Source organism: Larus michahellis, chromosome 7, assembly GCF_964199755.1.
Source record: "Larus michahellis chromosome 7, bLarMic1.1, whole genome shotgun sequence".
NCBI lineage: Eukaryota > Metazoa > Chordata > Aves > Charadriiformes > Laridae > Larus > Larus michahellis.
Genome location: NC_133902.1, coordinates 33188645 through 33208115, shown reverse-complemented (window position 1 = coordinate 33208115; position 19471 = coordinate 33188645). Strand labels below are relative to the sequence as shown.

Here is a 19471-nt window from a genome sequence, read left to right as displayed (position 1 = left end):
CTTTTCCAATGCATTTTCAGTTCCCTCAGGGAAAAATTACTAGGTCAGAATAACAAGAGGACTTATCTTTTCAAAGCATTTTCATCATTTAGGAACAGAGACCAGTTCTCATTATTTGTTTTGCAAAGCATTAAGGAAACTTGTTAAAATGTGCAATCATAGCTACTCCCAAACATACCCCTGCCAACAGCTAGAGTGAGTGGAAAACTTTCACGAACGAACAAATCCCATGGAGTAGCGGCCACCAAAAGTAGCTGAGAAAACTCCATGTTGCAGGTTCAGCTCTTAGTGTCTTGCTGTTCTTCCACATTAAAATGCCAGATTTCACAAAAAAAACATTAATGAAAAGTTCAGGATGAATACTATGAAAACACTGATTAGATTGCTGTAAAGCCCACTGAGTTGCTGAATACACAGGATGATCAGTTAATGTCTTGATGAGTTTATTTTTATCTGTTATTTCTGAGGGACCAGTAGGCTAAAGATGTAACACGTTACATACTAGAATAGAAACTACATAAGTATTTGTTTGCTACAGTTAAACAACAGTAACAGATGTAAAAGTATGAACACTGTAGAAATATCAAAGATGTCTGATAATTAGTTATTGGAACGTATACAGAAAAGGTTAGTTCTAAAAATGAGCATTAAAGATTTGGTTGATGATGCAACTGTTCTGGTTCTGAAACTGCTTGCAAGCACCACCCCTTCCATAAGCCATTAGCCTGAAAATGTTAGGAAGGTCAGAAATTCCAGGTAAATGTAAATGAAGCTACAGACAGGATTTTTCTTTCCTTCTAGTGGATATACCATGAAAGAAAGGAACTGAGCAAATAAATATTTGATAAAAAAATCAGGTCATTTTTCTTTTTTAAGCAGACCACAGGAGCCCCTTGCTTCTCAGTTAAGCTGTCCTAGCTGTTCTGTGGTAAGCACTAATTCCATCACACAGACAACTGGGAATCACAGCGTATCAGCTGGATCACACCACTGATAGATCTATCAGCAACTTACAGACATCCCATTCAATGCCTTCAAATTACCAGAAGGAATCATAAATGTACCTTTCAGTTTCCATTTGAAAAAGTGTCTATACTGGTTTTGGCTGGGATAGAGTTAATTTTCTTCATAGTATAGCTTGTATGGTGACACGTTTTAGATTTGTGATGAAAACAGCATTGATAACACAGGGATGTTTTCATTATTGCTGAACAATACTTACATAGCGTCAAGGCCTTCTCTGTTTCTCACTCTGCCACCCCAGTGAACAGATTGGGGTGTGCACAATAGCTTGGGAAGGAACACAGCCGGGACAGCTGACCCCAGCTGACCGAAGAGCTATTCCATACCATATGACATCATGCTCAGCAATAAAAGCTGCGGGAAGGAGCAGGAAGCGGGGCACTTTCAGTTACGGCATTTGTCTTCCCAAGTAACTGCTACATGTGATGAAGCCCTCCTTTCCTGGAAATGACAGAACAACTGCCTGCTGACTGAAAGGAGCATATGAATTCCTTATTTTGCTTTGCTTGCACACACAGCTTTTGTTTTACCTACTGACCCGTCTTTATCTCAACCCATGAGTTTTCACACTTTTACCCTTCCGATTCCATTCCCATCCCCACTGGGGTAGGGAAATGAGTGAGCGGCTGTGTGGCGCCTACTGGGGTTTAAACCACAACAGTGGCGTTGATAAAGATTAAACTTGTACCTAACTTACATTTAAGAATGACGTGATGGAAGAATACTTGCTGTCCGGTACTCACATATGATATGAAGCAGCTTCACCACAATAAAAGCAGCTGTTCCACCACTCAAATATTAGCCTCTCCACAGAATGCACAGCCATACTTACTGGTGATTCGATATCTTCCAGAAGTAACACTGAGCACCGTTCACACTTCAGCAGAGTCTGAGCCCGATGCATAATTTTCTTGACAATTTTCTCTAAGTCAGTCTGTTCCTCAAAGAGGTCATTCACTACTTCCAGTAAAGCCTACGTACAAGGACAGAAAACTCTTGTATTGGTTGTAGAATTAATAAATTCATGGAGCACTGCAAAGGAGGCATAATCTCTGGGACTGATTCTAATATGAGTGATCCATTGAAATCTTCATTCAAATGAAGTTCTTAATGATTATGGCAACAGAATCGGGGTGGGGGTATCTGTAGAGAAAGAAGTTAAGTATTTCTTAGCTCATAACTGGGCACAATCCAACTCTTAGCAAACAATGGGGATCTTTCAAACTATTTCACTGTGGTCCAAAAAATGAAACAATGGCTGTAATGCAACTCTCCAAGTACATAGTATGGATTGAGTTACTTGATTTGTTACATTGAATTTGCTGGTGTATTTCAACTCCATTTTATTCATTTATTACCCATTTTGCATGTTCAAAGCTGTAAAGAAAAAGCCACATCAATACTTCCATATTGCAATAGCACTCTGATCCAGTCTTTACCACTAACAACATGTCTGTAAAATACAATGTTTTAAAATGAAGGACTTCCCCTCTCATTTCATCAACTTTAAAAATAAAAGGCTGTGTTCTTTCTTACCATGGGTCGAAAGAAATGTGCTTTTTCCTTTATTCTGGTTTAGGGCACCAGCACTAAAGAACATCCATATAGGTAAGCACGCAGTGGTTATCAGCAAAATGCTGGTCACAGTCACTGGAAGTTGCCACCATTGGTGCCCAGTTTGATTGGGAAGGCAAAGTATGGGCTTGTTCATCATGTGTTACTTGCCAACTAATTTCAGCCATGGACTAGGCAAAGCTAAAGACCACCAACAGGTCAGAAATGCAATTGAGTACAGGCCCCCATGTACTTGTCAAATGGCATATTTGTTATGCCACGCATGGCTGAAGAGGCAAGAAGAAACAAAGAATTTGTATCTCTAATCCAATATCCTGATGTGTCCAACCACCAGAATTTACCATTTTTTAATGAAGAATGAGAATGTCCCTAATATTTTTCTGCTGAATGCCTCCCTCAGAAGATTAAATGCCAACTCTTCAAAAGTCTGCCATTGTTCCCTGCAGGGTGGGAATCTGTAGCAAATTTTCAGTCTCTATGCAGTCAAACAATTATTTTGTTCGAACACTAAACAAAGAAAAAAATCTTTTTCAGAAAATCTTTTCTTTTCCCCCAAGTCTCTTCCACATCTCCACCCCAAAATATAGTGGTCTGTAGTCAGACCTGAACAGAAGACAAGCTCAGATGGTTCATGACTCTTAAATACATACACCATTAGAAAGGGCTAGTGTTAGTTTTCAAAGTATTGGAAAGCATTAGTTTCCATACATGAAAAGCACCAAAATCCTGAATACACAAATGTCAGTACTTACACAGACCCACCCCACTGTAGTTTCCCCTGCTTTGTGAAGCAAGAGTAGGTTCAGCACCACTGCTATTTCTATTGAAGCTTTGCAGCTGTGATCCACGATAACAGAAGTACCACTTCCCATCATTGCAGGAAAGGTGATTTAAAAAAAAAGCCAACAATTATCAAAATCCCTCAAAATTACCATTTTCTTTCTTAAAAACTATAAAGACCTCTCTGAGGAGTAAATGATATGGTGAGCTCAGCATTATTTTCACTTCTTAGGAGCCTCCTGTCCCAACTCGTGTATGGCATCAGCAATCATGAGTGAGTAACATATCTATGCAGACACATGCTGTCAAAACCCTTCACATACAGGTTTTCTTCTTGCTTACTTTTATAAAGATATATCCACATTATTTGCACATGAATTGAATATTACAAATTCAGGATGGCAAACGTTTGATATTGCTGGAATTTCATGAGAGTTTGAATCTCTGCCAAAGTAACACTCTCCTGCACCGTCTGTGTGACAAACGCAATTGTTTCAGCACTACGAAACATGGAACTGACATCAGGAAACAACAACCACCATCACGAGCGTATTTCCCTCCCACGCTCTCCGCTTGCCGCCTCAGTCAAGATAGTGATCTGTCGAAAATGCATTTTTTTGAAATAAAACATAGTTAAAACTGTCTGCTTCGCAAACACATATGCATAGCTGGAATCCAAAGGAACAAAAAGCAAAGGTTTGATATCGGTCCAATATACATTTCCTACTTACCCTGCTTCTGTCATATTCCTTCCTTGAAGCTGCAAATAGCTGGGCATTGGATATGGCAATCCCACAGAATGGGAGATACATCTGCATCACCTAATATATCAAAAGAAACTCAGTCATTAAAAACAACTGCAATTAGACACTCATGTTACTAGCAAAGAGACCTAAACTTAGGTGACGTCCCAGGAGGGTCTCAGCTCTCTCACTCTTCAGCAGAACACTAAATACGAAACAAAACCATCATGGACAAGGCACATAAAATGGGCGGAACAGAGATCAAATGGGTAGGGAAGAACAAATGCATTTGAGTTCATAGGTCCCAGCAGTGAGGGTCCCCTATAACTTGTCTAGAAAACTGCAGATTCTCAAGTCTATCAAATGTCTGCCGACCACATTAAATTACTGTCGACAGTACAGCTTCCCTAGAAAACGTAGTCTTTATTTTTCTGGATTGCTTTTTTTGTCCTAAGCTCAAGAAGCAGACTTGAGTCACGTTCCTGCTGATTTCTAGAGGATGCAGATTTCAGAGAACACCAGCACAGTGGAACAGAGTACATTGATCCAAAACTGTTAGTCAGAAAGCTGACTGCCTTCTCAACAAAGGAAAAAGAAAAAAAAAAAGGTTAAAGAACATGCTTGAGAAACTGGGCCTTAATGCATCATCATACATTAAGAAAGATTGGACAAGAGGGACTGGGAAAATATTTTGAGTTGCACAAGGCTACTTTGGGCTGGCTATGAGTTTAGGCATACTTTAGGCTGGCTCTGCGTTAAATGAATAACTAGACTGGACAAATACTTGAATACCTGTATGACTGGCACTTTCACAAGGATGACAACGGATCGAAGTCCAATAATATTAGGATATTTATGCCACATACTGATAACAAATCTGTAACATACTGCCATTGCTGAGTGGTTCCGAAGTTTAGGTCCGAGACATTAAGTAAATTTTATAGGTGCTGAATAGCCTTAACATTTGCCAAGCCAGTGAGAGCTGGGGCACTCTGCTGTTTACAGAGCCAAAAGAATACTGCAGCAGCCAATATTTCCTCTCCCTGGTCCGTCAACTGGGAGATCCACTGTAAGCAATTCTTTCTGCGACAAGTTTTGGCATTGAGAATGTGTCATTTGTCTTTGAAATTCTATTTAATTAGAAAATTACTGCTAACCCAGGGACGCAGGCTATTGAGACTGTTTGAGGAAAAACACACCAAAAATTGTAAGGATCCAGAAGAAACAAAACAGCAGCAACTGCTGTTCTACTTCACCTTCCTTAAACACCCCAGTGTCTACACAAATACACCTATACCGCTAATTTGCAAAAGCTTTATTTTTGTCCTCTTCCCATCACTGTTCCATCTAAAGGAAAATTACATACTTCAGACGCTACAAACACTCATCTTTTCAGAGAGGCAGTAATTAAACTATCCAACTATCACACCAGATCTGCAGGCAACAGTACATGAAATGAAAAATAAAGTAAGACTGTAACAAATAGCAAAGAGGGGTTCATTTTTTTTTTTTTGCAAGAAGCTCTCTGAGATAATTCTGCATATTTCAGTTTAGATTTTAATTACAAAATGAAACAAAAAACCTATCTATATTTTCTTGTAATACTAAATATCATAGCCAAGTAAGAGATGCAGAGCAGAAAAACTTTAACCTGAGAAAAATCTCACCTTTTGTGCAATTATGAATATTAGAGTGAGACTGGATAAATTTTAATTAATAAAAATAAGTAAATACTAGTATTTATTGACCCCGCATTGGAACCTCTATTCCCAAAAGTTTATGAATCTTCAGCCATCACAAAACCAGCTAGCAAAGATGTCTTTCTTAGCACGAAAATAACATTTTGCAATATTGAAAAACACTGCTCTCCAAAACCAAAATTCCAAGACTGTAATTCTATATAGAAATTAACATCAATAAAACACTGGTTTATGAAAAGTCAAGAGTCTGGAAAGCTGTTGACTTACATCATTATTTTCACCACTCAAACTAACTGTGTAAGTTGCAGTGCAACTGAGAGACACCAAGCTGTTTAAGAGAATCAGTAGAAGAAATTAATAAACATCCACAGCTATGAAGAAGAAAAAATAAATCCCCAAGCACCAGGTAGAGAGGAACCACTCTGTAATAACAGATAAATCAATGATCCCTGTTTACCTAAGAAAAATTGACAAACAAAAGCCTACTGTCATTCCTCTCTTCTACTTTCTTAACGATAACAGTGACTGCTGCCCAAACCACTTTTGGCAAATTGTAATACAGAACCAAATAAACAAAGAATAAAGACATTTCTAATGGTAACTTAATTTTAAATAAGTTTTTTTTTTCAACCAAAATGCAGAACGGAGTAGAAAGCAGTAATCACATTCTGATTTTGAATTTCAAATTTAGATCTGCAGTACTCAAGACTGCTTCCACAAGCACCTCCAGCATGTTGACGTGCAGACACTCCATACAAATATTGAGTAGCATAATACTCAACTCTTATCTGTCTGAACCACATACTGTAAGGAGCTGGTATTGTTATGCCAGATTCACTTGAGGTATTTTCCCTCCAAAGAGAACACAAAGAGCTGAGGAAATGGCATATGCCACCAAAGCACATCCTTTTTTCCTCCTTTTAAGTGATAGGTATATAATCACTAATCCTCTGGTGCTCCAATGTAAAAACATATCACATCACTGAACCATAATGCACTGTAATTCTATTTCTATTCCTGCTGATAACTGCTATTTCTCCTTAAACAGAAGGATATAACTTATAATGAGCATAAAGCACAGACAATATTTTACTATCTTAATTCTCCATCATGGATATGCTTCAGTAATACAGTACTGACTTTTGGTAACAGCAAGCAAATTGGGCGGAAGACTAAATTGCATTGAAGGGACAAAGTATTGAAAGGTTGATCATAGACACACTGTTAAGCAGCATGTGACAGGAAAGGACTCGGATAAATGACATGGTTATTTTAATTTGCATTGGTGAGACAAGATCTTGTTTAAGGAAGAGCTGTTTTCTTTTTCCCTGACTGCTGTCCTTCCTGCAGCACTGAACGGGCCAGGAGAGCTTGCCTCTACCAGCCAATGTCTGTACAGGTTTTACCAGTTTCATTACACAGTGAAGCCAACCTGATGCTGGAACCTGTAAAAGAACCAGTGACACCCAGTCCAAAGGTTGACTATGCAACATGTTTCCATTGCACCAATGCACAAAATATTGGTGCAAAACTTATGGAAAAAGAGCTAACACACTCTTCTGAAGGACATAAAATAATTTTGTTTTGCTATACTGAAGGTCATTTTAAAAAAATAAAATAAAATTTTGAAGCAAAATGGAGCGTATCTGAAAGAAAATTTCCTTCCGCCTCTATTTTGAACCAATGACAGGAAGAGAGCCTGCAGATTTATTAAATGAAGACATTTCCTAAGAAAGCAAATAAACGGAATATAACAAAACCCCATAGGTTTAACAGATATACTTCATTAATTTATTTTGGCAAATAATATTAGTTGTAATGATTCATCACAGTACTTTGTGGCATATTAACAAACAAATCAGTGACTATGTAATAGTATATTTTATAAAAATGATGTTCAGTCTGAATAATAAACTAATCTAAGGAACCTGCTGAGATGTTGGAAGAGACTAATATTTTTTTCGTGCCAACTGTAAGGCATTCAGATACAATAACTGCAGGTTAACAAGATTATATTGTGAATTATCTAAGCAGTCAGGGTCCAGGTAATCTGACCCAGTTTCTCATAGCTAACCCTCCAACAAGTATCCCATCTTTGGGTAGGAACTACACTCACCTCACAAATCCACAGCAGCCTACAAAAGCTGGAAAGCTTGTGCTCACTTACAAACTGTTCAATATTTTGTCAGGGCAGGAAACCTTCTATGAAGAGAAACTGAAGTAACGGGCACCAGTTCAATATCTTCCTTTCTAAATTCTATTATTTCATTATGGGATTATTTTTTGTTAGGAGTATTAAAACACAACTACCAAGGGAATGAACAGGATGAGTACCAGAAGCTTTAATGTTCAATTATGCAACAACTTACATTTTCAGCTAGGTCCTGAAGATGGTATATCTTTTCTGCAAAACTATGCCAGTAACATCAAATGACTGCCCCGACCATAGCTACTTTTTCCTTCCCACAGGAGGATATATTCCCATTGCTTTAGTATCTCCACACATCTCCAAACTTATATGCCCGAAGTTAGACCTTTAAATCCACAATAAGAACTGAAGCAGCAGCTTGGTATTTGGAAGTACAAAGCATTCCCAAATTCTGCAATATTAACTGCTAGGACAAGAAAACTGCAACCTGTGCTTGTTTCATTGGGTTTTTTTATGGCATCAGTTCTGAAATCCAGATGAAGCACACCGGTTCTCGCTCAGAATTTCAGAGGGCAGTCTTCCATATGTTTTCTCTTCATTATCACAGTTTTATAGGCCAAAAGTTCTATACTTGGTTGCATAGTTGTCTGGACACATCAGCATTCGGACACCTGCACTACAGCATCACAGTGTCTTGAGATGGGACACATTTTCTTTTCATCTGGCTTCTCATAGATGCTGAGACATAGTAAGAATACATAAATTAATAGGATGTTTATCAGTGTTCCTCTGAACTGCTAAAATTAAGTTAATGGTTTCTCTCATGATCTGGGCTTGGGTTTCACAATAGCTGCACACATGATGTAAATTTTTTTACCATCAGAAACAGGTAGCAGATGGCCTCTGGCCAAGCTCTTTCTGACAATGCCTGTCCTCAAGAGATCCCACTTTGCCCTTCATCGCACAGCCTGGGGATGGTGGTCCTAATGGAGCCTGCAAACCCTTCCCTGGCTACCCAAGAAAAGCTCTTACTTTAGAAATTCAAAAGAAGGCTATTTTCTAGAATTGGGTGTCTCATGGGAAATAAGTTTTGAAATGTTCTCTTCATGAGAAGGTATGAAAGCCTTTAGTATCCTAACCTCAGTGTTATTTTACCCTCACAAATAGCACAAACTCCACGTCAGCCACACAACAGTATGAAATGTTACTTTTCTTACCCTATTTAGGAATATAGGTGATCATATCTGCAGATCTTAACATGTCTTCTGCTCGCTCTCTTTTTTTTTTTTTTTTTTTTTTTTTTACGACCGGTAACAATATAGACAATGAAGCTGCATGCATGCAGATCTGCAATGCAGAAAGTTATTAGCTAATCGTGAAAACCAGCCAGTGCTGCAATGGCAGCACACTGCAGAGGTAAAACGCTAGCTTCACACTTGCTGGCTGGAAAGCAGCCCTGAGTTCAACTTCAGCTAAATGCAATGACATTTACCCTGCCTCCCCCGCATGCAGTTTCGCCTGCACTAAGCATCCTCACAGAGCACCCGCTGCCATAACTATCTGATAGATACAGTCTATCTCATGGCTTCTGACACACTCCAAGCATCCCCCTTCTTGCCTGTGGTCACAAAAGAAAACAATTTTGATGTCTGATAGAAGAAAGATGCCTCTCAGTAAGGCTTGTGTACCCAACCTGGCACAAACTCCAGGTTAAGCTCTCAGCAAATGCTTGTCTGGTTCAACTGTTTTCTTTAGTGGCCACTTCTAAGCTCTCTTTACACAGCTTGCTTGGTAAACCTGGGGGGGGAACAGGCTTCCTAGAAAAAGAAAAAAAAAAAAATCCTTTTAAAGTAAATGTTTTTGCTACAGTTTAAAGTTATAAATGTTTTGTGGACATAAAACCAAGTCAGGGAAGCCAGCTGCCCTTTGAAACACTTCCTAAAGTGTTAAAAATAGGCTCAGAGAATGAAATATTCTACTGAATCCTGAAAATGGTAAACCAAAATCAACAGCAAAATGGTTAAACCCAAGCATTGATCCAAACTCCATTACCTTCTGCCAGCGGTGCAGTGTCTGGCTATCTACACCTCTGTTAAAATCCGATTCTCACCTAGGTCTGCAATTCTCAGAAATATTTTCCAAAATTATTTTTCCAACCCATGGACAGAAAAATTGCTTGGTAGAGACACCCTATGAATAATGGGCATACAAATAGGGGACATTGCTCCCACTTATATCAGTGAAGCTGCGGAGGCTCCTGGGTGAATTTTCTATTGCCTCCATCTTCTTTTTTTTAGTGCCATTTGCATGTGGTTATTATTTATGCAGTACCATAAAAATGCCCTAATGCTCACAAACATATGGCAGCGCCTCTGTCCTATAAAGCTGACTATCTAAGTATGGAAGCTTTTGGTGGCTGTAAACAGCCTGAAGAGGACCACGGGAGCATTTCTTCAGCACTGACTCTGTGCTTGGCTGGCTCATATAATTAGCAGCACACATTCAAACTAGGTAACTGCGTCACCAGACAGATTACAACACATCTCCTGTAGGAGCAGACTTACTACAGTTTTAAAACCCGATTCCTATGTAGGTCACTGTCCTCACAAGCCATGGCACTGGGAGACTATCGCAGGCAGGATCAAGGGGCAGGAAAGGGCAGAAGCGCAGCTTAAACAGGCTCAGCCTCAGCCCCCATCACCACCCTCCCAGTTGCGACAGCACAAAACCCATCTTCTCGCTTTTCCGCTACACACCTAAAATCTTTAAACTGGGAAAACAAATACACACATTGAATTTGATTTCAAGAATACACTTGTAAAACTGTTTATACAGTCAGAACTATATACCTCTACTAATCCTATTTCATTTTTCTGGCAGATATTTGGAGGTTTCTTGTCCTAGTCACTTTTCAGCTAAACATTATTCCTATCTGCCACCACTAACAGGAGCTGAAGTTCAAAAAAATCTAAACAAGCCATGCTGAATTATTCTGACATACACACAAAATCATTGGCAGTGGCTATTAAACGTATTTTAGCAGTATTCTATAAGACATACTTAAGCATTTTAACTCTGCATTGAATTTAGCATTTGGTATAAAGTGGGAAGGACAATAAATTGTACTGTAAATTTCCACAGAGCACTCATTTTAAATGCTGTTGCTCTAAATAAATCTGAAATAGGAAAACATTTCTGCTAAAGACTAGAAAGCCAAAAATAATTTAAATATACGTAAAATGGGTACTATTCTCGGATCCAGTCTTCTGATCTCATACAGACAAAAATCCAGCTATTTTCACAGGAAATTTCTCCTTATTTTACACACACCTGAATCAGTGATGCGCAGTAATAAGCCCTGTCCCAGCAAAAACTTCAAACTGCCACCAATTTTTCAACATGTGATACTAAGCCAGCATTTCCATCAGTAAAAGCAAGGACAAAAGGAGGAGAAAAGTTACACAAGGAACAACAGTGGTTCTATTAAAGTGAGAAATGCATGAACTGAGGAAGAGTAGGGGTAGCAGTCAAAGACAAAAAAGCAGTGACACCAAGAGTATCACCAGGGCAGTGTTAGCACAGGTAAACCCAACGCCAGGCATTCAGCACTTAGTCCTGTGGGTTCAGTAAATGCACATCAAGCTTGAAAGCAAGGAAAAGTCACCTTGCAGACAGCCCAAGCAAGGGCTGCAAAGTTAAAGTAAGGCAATTAAACCAGTAAACCAACATGCTATTATGTTATAAGCAGGTTGAAAGCCATGGAGATTCCTCACTACGAGGGCCACTGAGGACTCTCAAATCTGGATGGTGGAGGTATGCACCATGTCTGCGTGACCACCTGCAGTTTAGAAGGCAATTAAATCAACCAGACAATTACAGAGGACGTTTCTTTATCAAGTCTAGTCTTTCCATTCATTGTTTCTGGAAGTTGGCAGGGCACTACCCTTTGTAGAAAAAGTCTCACAAAGAAGTGCCAGGCAGCTTTTATTAGTTCATCTGAAATAACATGAATGAGCAGCATTACAGAAGGTCATGAATGTCCTCAAACCCACAACTCCTACCCACCAATTAACTTTCTCTCCTTCAAAGGCTGAACGTCAAGTCATCTTTGACGCAACCAAATTATATCACGACCTTAATAAAAGTCAAGCTGAGAGGGTTCACAGAGGACACTTTACCTCTGTAATGTTTTCCAGAGAGACCAAGAGGGGGTATTATTGCCTGGCTGCTCTCTCCTGTTTGAAGATGAGCCACTAGAGGCCAGTCCCCAGGCACGGGAGCCCACAGCCATTGGGTAAGGCAGGCAGTTCTGCAGTGCCTTAAATCTCAGTATATCAAAGCACTTTGGCAGACCATGAGCAAAATTTTACAGCAGCAATATCATGTTCTAGGTGTTTTTATTTTTTCTAGAGACAGCAAAACTGAGTCAAAGAAAGATTAACTGATTTATCTGAGGGGAGGAAGAAGGTCACGAAGATTTTGTCAAAATTTTGGAAAAGCTCCTGGTTCCCACTGTGCCTGAATCAGTGGACCCAGCCTACCCAAAGACACTATTATAAAAGCTTTGTGCCGCTGCATGAGACAGGAAGATCTTTGTATTGGCACTGCAAAGTGAGAGCAGTGAAGACTGATACTATCAATGCTAAAAGGAAAAAAAAAAAAAATAAAAAGAGTTGCAGATCAGAACTTTAAATTGGCACAGGAGAATTAATAGGCATCACTTCAAAGTTGATTTTTCCAACAACACAATTGCAGGCTTCAGTTTTATCATTTCAAATTGTACCACATTTCTGATCTCTGGCAGATACTACCCATAATAACTGACCATGCTAACTGAATGCTACTGAAACCAAGAATAAATTCCATATGCATCCATACATTGCAAATGTCATCTTCAAGTCATAATTCTACTTACAACTCGTTTACCAAGTCCCAATTACTGTCAATGATGAAAACTAGATTTATTCATATACTTCTTGCTGCAGTCTTTAAGTATTAGAGTACACAAACTGAAAACTATTTCTACTAATTCTTGGCTTAGCCATAACTGAATGGTCTTCTTTCCTTTTTTGCACAAATTAAATCTTGTCTTCAGAGCCAGAGTGCATGCACAGAATCAGAATCACAAACTGGTTGAGGCTGGCAGGGACCTCTGGAGGTCATCTGGTCCAACCCCCTGCTCAAGCATGACAACCTAGAGCTGGTTGCCCAGGACTGCGCACCTTTTGAATATCTCCAAGGATGAAGACTTCACAACCTCTCTGGGCAGTCTGTGCCAGTGCTTGGTCACTCTCACAGTAAAAAAAGTGTTTCCCAATGTTCAGACAGAATTTCCTGTGTATAAGTTTGTGCCCACTGCCTCTTGTCCTGTCACTGGGCACCACTGAGAAGAGCCTGGCTACATCCTTTTTGCAACATCCCATCACCTATTTATACACACTGATGAGACCCCCCCAGGAGCATTCTCTTCTCTGCTAAACAGTCCCAACTCCCTCAGCCTTCCCTCATAGGGGAGATGCTCCAGTCCCTTAATCATCTTTGTGTACCTTCGTTGGAGTCTGTCCAGTATGTCCATATCTCTCTTGTACTGGGAAGCCCAGAACTGGATATGTTGCTATGAGTCAGGAGTGAAACTTAATCCTGCTGTTGCATAAATACTGCATGCAGTTTAACCAAAAAAGAATTTAGCTCATCTATATATAACAGTCCACATTGAGATCACAGTGATATTACTAAGTTTCTATTCAGGTTCTTCTCTTGTACACTTCAAAAGGTGTTTTGTGATTTTTGGGAAAAAAAAAAAAGTTCCTTGAGCAGTAACCTTTTTTCATATTGGACTTTGTTTAACAGACAGATAATGTATCTGGAAGAGCTTATTGCAGTGGCCTGATCCTTAGGCTTAGCTCCACTTTCACCGAGGTGCATGTTCTTGCCTGACTAAAGCCGCACGGGTAAAACTCCTTCTTTCTAACTGAAACTCCAACCGGAATACAAAAGCCTGAATCTAACACATAAACCAACCAGATTTCCCAAGTCAAATTGTGCCTGGTATGAATAAGCTTAGCTGCCCTGACTGCCCACTGTTTACAACGTTAGTCCAAAGTGCACAGAAAGGGTTGCTTCTGTTCAACCCGGGGGGGTGGGGGAGGAAGTGAAGCAAGTTTTCTCACACAAGCGAGATCCAGAATTTTGGTGACAGCTTAAAAGAAAGCCAGGGACTCGGGACACCAACAGTATTCCCTTACATTACTGCTTGTCAACCAAAGCATTTCTACCGTTTCTTAGGCTACAGGAACTTTACCCCCAAATAGAAAAAAATCTTCAATGGAGTGGAAATATCCCACAAAGGACAACATATGGCATATAACTGACCCTTCCTTTCACCCTGTTATTTTATGGCTCTTTTCCAACTGGGATGCACCTGTGCCTTGACCCTTTCTTCCATAATACACTGAAGCATTACAACATAACATAATCACATCATTTTTGACATACATCCTTACATTATTTCATTTTCTCCTTGACATTGGGAAATTTGCCAGTGGTGTTCTACACTTGCCTATTTGAAGTTTATGTATATTTAGTGACTAATATTGTTACTGAATGTTGTGGCACTTTATGCTGGTGACACTTGTCTACTCTTCATACATTTCTCCTGAGAAAGCTGTTTTTATTCTCCTTTCCAGTTTTAAGATGAAGAATAACTGTAAGGAATACGGCGTAGTCTCAGTGTTTCATTTTCACCCATGTACTTTTTCTTAGAAATGCAATGTTTCTGCAAAAGTGCAGAATCTTATTCTAGCAGAAGTGATTACACAACGGGACACATTTGACAATATTGTTATTTGAATCTGATTATACCAATTAGGTAATCTAATTTAGTTTCTATTAGAGCATTTTCAGAACTTCTCACATATGAAAAAAAGCAATGTATAGAAATAATATCATCTTTAGAACAGTTGCCATGCAAAGTGACAGAGAATTTGCTGGAGGGAAACTTATCTATAAATCTAGACAGTATCATTCTTAGCGGTCTAAGGTTAGTAACTACTAAATTAGGGACAGATGAAAAACTAACATAATATCAAGGCAACAGAATAATTTCTTAAACCACAAGAACAAAAGTGCTAATTCTTATTAGTTTCAAATGAAAGGAGCTTTTGAAAGACCATCAAAATACAAAAAAAAAAAAAATTTCCTTAACTGTTTTCTTAATAAAACTATTTAGAGAAAAGCGTGTTGAGCATTTATATTATGTTACCTCTCCCCCTCTTCATTATGAGCAACAGATTAAAGGAACAACAGAAGAAAAGTAGCTGAGCCAAATATTGCTCTTATCCACATCACTGTGAGCCTGCAGTAATATCTCTGACATCTTAATTTGGATTTACGTGGTTCTAATTTACAGAATTTTGTCATCTTTACAACTGTGGAAAGGTGGTTGATGCCTCAAGGACATTTTCATCAACTCTGGCTGTATCAACTTCACAGAAGGCAGACTGACATTAAAGTTTATTTTACCCTTTCCAGGCAGATGCCAGTCAGAAGCAGCTATGCATAAATATTTACAGAATTTCTGTGGAACCATGTAATTTGTAATACAGTCTGATTGGTTTGACATTCCCTGCTTTATCTATCTCTCTGCTCTATGTCTACCAAGATGTTAAAATCTCACATTTTACAGTTTAATCCATGCACAAGAATGCGCCCATAAAAACAGGAAAGGAAGTGACCGTCCTGCCCAAACTTTGAATACTACCCATCATTTCAATGACAGCAAGTAAGAAAAATATATGGTATCTTTTGGCAAGACTTAAAGCCACAATTTTAGAGAAAGTGATCTAAACTTGTGCTTCAATTTTCTATCTTTACTTCACTGCAAAAATAGGAAAAGAACACATATGGGGAAAAAAGATTGTCCAGCAAATAGTAAAATGCGCAACTTATGAAGATAAACAATGATTCAATCTGCAATATTGAAAATATACCAGTTCTAGAATGCAAATGTGTTTTTATATTAAAAAGAATCCACTTCTGTCTTTAATCTTTGTTTAAAAGAAAAAAAAAAAACAACAAAAACTTAAAGCCTTTTTAAATTCAAATGTTTTGCCCAGAATCTCCACTAGACATCAGTAAGAAAGAATTGGAGTATGGATGAGAGCCACAAGCTTCAGCAGTCAGGTACTCCATTTCAGCTTAAGTTAAAGCCTTGGAAGAATAAACTTTGCCAGACCAATTAGAAGTAAGCCAGACATATTCCCGAACTAAATGCTCCTTTTTTTCTTTTCCTGGAATTCTCTCCAAAACCGCACCTTATCATAAGGGCTATTTTGTACTTGTTTGTGTCTTCCTTACAGACTCCACTAACTCTGCAATAAGAAAGATCGATATCATTAACTGTTTCCAGTTTCAGCTCATGAAATTTTAAAAATAAATTCAAGTAATAATTTGGATATTTCCCCAGTTCCTTAAAACTTAGAAGTACACATTCTAAAACAATGATTTACAGAGGCAGTTTTGACACACGTTTTTTGTGTGTTTATGCGGGGGATGTTAATCTACTCAGCTGAAATTGTGGTAATTAACTCAGACAGTAAATTAGTGTCTTCCGAAACTGCCTTTGGAGCACGACTGACGGACAAAGCACCAGGGGAAGCACTGCATTCCATATTACTGCACCTTTGAGTTTTAAGACTGGATGGGCTACAGCAGCCTGACTTGAAAAATTTGATTTTTTTCTGTGCTGCAGACTTCAAGGGGCTGATGAAAGTGTGTGGGCTGGTTTGGATGTGAGCCATGCTTTTTCCACACATCATTGTGTCTCCTGCACTAATGACTCACACCTGCACATGCTGCTATCTGATTTCTAGGCAAAGTTATTTATAAACTGCAACTGCAGGGCTGAATCCTGGTGGTATAACTATATAGACAATGATTTACCTAAAGCACTTGTCTGTGAAGCATAGACAATTTGGGGACATTGAATTGGGGACATTCCTTTCAGGTGCCGTGAAAACTGGATGCAGCTGCTTCTCTGGTAAAACCCACATTGCAATTTTATCTTGCAGACTGCTATGGATCTGATGTGGTAAAGCACCTCTTTTCACCTGGCTGCAAGATAAACACAATCACAGACCTCCAAGGTCCCCCGGACACAAAAAATCATCCTATTTTCTCTCACAGCAGGTACAGGAATTATTTGCCATACAGGCTGTTTCCACCTGGAGATGTGCATGCTGCAGGCCACTGCAGACACAAAAAGATATTTTATTCAAGCAAAAATACTGTTGCCCCAAGCTTATGATTACAGTCTTGCCCAAGCTGTCTCACTCACTGGGTCCAGAGAAGCATTCAAACCTTCCCATTACAGTCTCTGCTTTTAGATGCTCCTCCCCAGTGCTCAGAGTCCTTTGCTAGTTAAGATTGCAGAAGCATCAGCATTTGGTAGCAGCTACCTATCTTTTTCTCCTTCCTCTGCAACTGGCCATGAAGTGTTTTTACTACAGCTTCAGATGAGGCCATTTGTCTTTCTCTCTTTCTTTGGGGTAATTTGGTGAAGGGCACAGAAAAAATAGTTCAGAACAACTGCCTAAATGACCTCTCTGTAAGAACAGTATTATGAACCACACAATGAGTTACATCCTCAGAGATATAAACCAGTGATCTGCTGCAGTGTAAATTTTCAGTGATGTTAATCTTACACCTAGTAAGCACACAGCATCCTGCCCCTTAATGCTGAAAGTCATAGTGTTTTGAATCTTGGATTAAAGTGATTGTGTATCTAAAACAAAGCTCTGTTTAAATGGAAAAAACACAAGCCATTATAGAGAAAAATCAGGTATATAAGCAAGCCTGTAACAGTTATTTATACAAACATGCATTTTGCTTCCAGCAACACAAGGTTCTTCCAAACATATACTTAGGTATACTTCATTGTGTGCCTTAGAAAAACTGTAAGGTATTAATATTAATATGGCTGTTGAACTGCAGACTGGAGGGCATTTGATTCCAGGTAGCTGAGTTGTGTTCAAAAACCAATATGCTACTGTCTTCTTTGGTGCAAATTTACTGATGTTAAGTGCTTACTTCTGCCTACATTATTAAGAGTTCAATCTAGGACCAAATTATTTTAAACATTTACAGAGCACCCAGCAAAACAAGGCTTCACTTCCACTTGCAACCTTTAAATTGCAACTTAAATCATAGTACATTCAGCCTTAAGCTTGATTCTACAGTACCAAGGAGTAAAATACTTTACAAACTTAAGTAAGGATATCTGGTCTTTAAGCTATAGAAATAACAGGACAGCAGTCTCTCCCGTCATCGTACGGACTACCCTCCCCTCATAGATATTTTATTAAAAAATGCAGGAAAAGAACAGTGTTCTTGATTTGATTAGGATATGAGTAGGCTTGCTCTTTCTTTGTCTCCATAATTTTAGACTGTAAAAGTTGTCATTAAACAAGCAATTAATGCTCACCAAGGCAAAGCTGACTGATCAGGGAAATGGCCTGAGTCATACAGCCTTGCTTCTTACAGCTGAATAGGACTACAACAGAGATGGAAAGAGAAATTCAAATTCATCTCACTGCACATCTGCCTACATTTGCTCTCCTGCTTTTATTCCTTTTCCACAGGAGTTTAAAGATTTTCCTAATGCCCACTATTTTTATCTAACTTTACCTGCATAAGCAATTATCAGTCTTAGCTTAGCTTATCTTTTGATAAGCCGTCAAACTTGTTGCAGTCCTTACATGCACGCATTTTTCCATCTTTTCTGACGCCTTTTTCTAATATTGGTTTATTCTCTTCTCAAAACTCTTATCTCCAACTCCATCTCTCCTTACAGAACAAACAATTTAACAATTTTAATTTAGCTGTTGCTTCTCCATAAAAAAGTTTATCTTACTTTGTTTTAATTCATTTGATGTTGTGATTTTATTTTTTATTTGAATAGTAAGAAGTTCACTACCTCCGTAAAGAAAGTCTTCTCTATTCACAGAAGTGGAACAGCCCAAGAAACAATGGATGAATTCTGCATGCTAGCCTGTTGATTGTCCTGTAATATTATATAGGCAGGTAACCGGGATTTATTCTTGGTACATTTTTCATGACAAAAATCTTACTAGTACCTATGTGACAATGGATTTTATGATGTTTCTGAGAAACTGAACTCAAAGCATAAACTGATTTCACTAAAAAAGACCAACAGATGGTGCCAGTACTACCAAAACCAAAGTACCAAAGAGCTCTATATCCTTATACAAATTGCTTGAGGCATTTAAATAAAGAGCTTGCCGCTCCTTTTTCTGTGCAAAGAGATTCTTGATTCTGAAACAGTTAATTTTTAATTAGCAACTGTAAACCTGATTTCAGATGCTGGGGAAAAAAAAAATAATGAAAAAAAAACCAAACAGAAAACCAACCAAACAAAACCCCCCACACACTTTTTCAGTCCCCTGTTTCTCACAGCTGCTGGCCTAACAGGGAAACAACTAGCT

At 38.7% G+C, this 19471-nt stretch overlaps 1 protein-coding gene across 5 annotated transcripts in view; it reads right to left on the bottom strand.

Annotated features, from left to right (window-relative positions):
- The window catches only part of PDE11A (phosphodiesterase 11A), a 142604-nt gene that overhangs the window by 80139 nt on the left and 42994 nt on the right, over positions 1–19471 (bottom strand). For 3 of the 5 annotated variants that reach the window (XR_012588385.1, XM_074595209.1, XM_074595210.1), the window contains exons 3-4: positions 4110–4199; positions 1856–1996 (exon numbers count right to left, since the gene is read on the bottom strand). Coding sequence is in view for 2 of the 5 variants with exons in the window: in XM_074595209.1 (XP_074451310.1) it covers positions 1856–1996; positions 4110–4199 (231 nt within the window). In the remaining 3 variants the exon portion in view is untranslated. Of the gene's footprint in view, positions 1–1222; positions 1330–1855; positions 1997–4109; positions 4200–19471 lie in introns of those variants that run through there. The other 2 variants (XM_074595211.1, XM_074595212.1) reach the window with 2 other exon arrangements.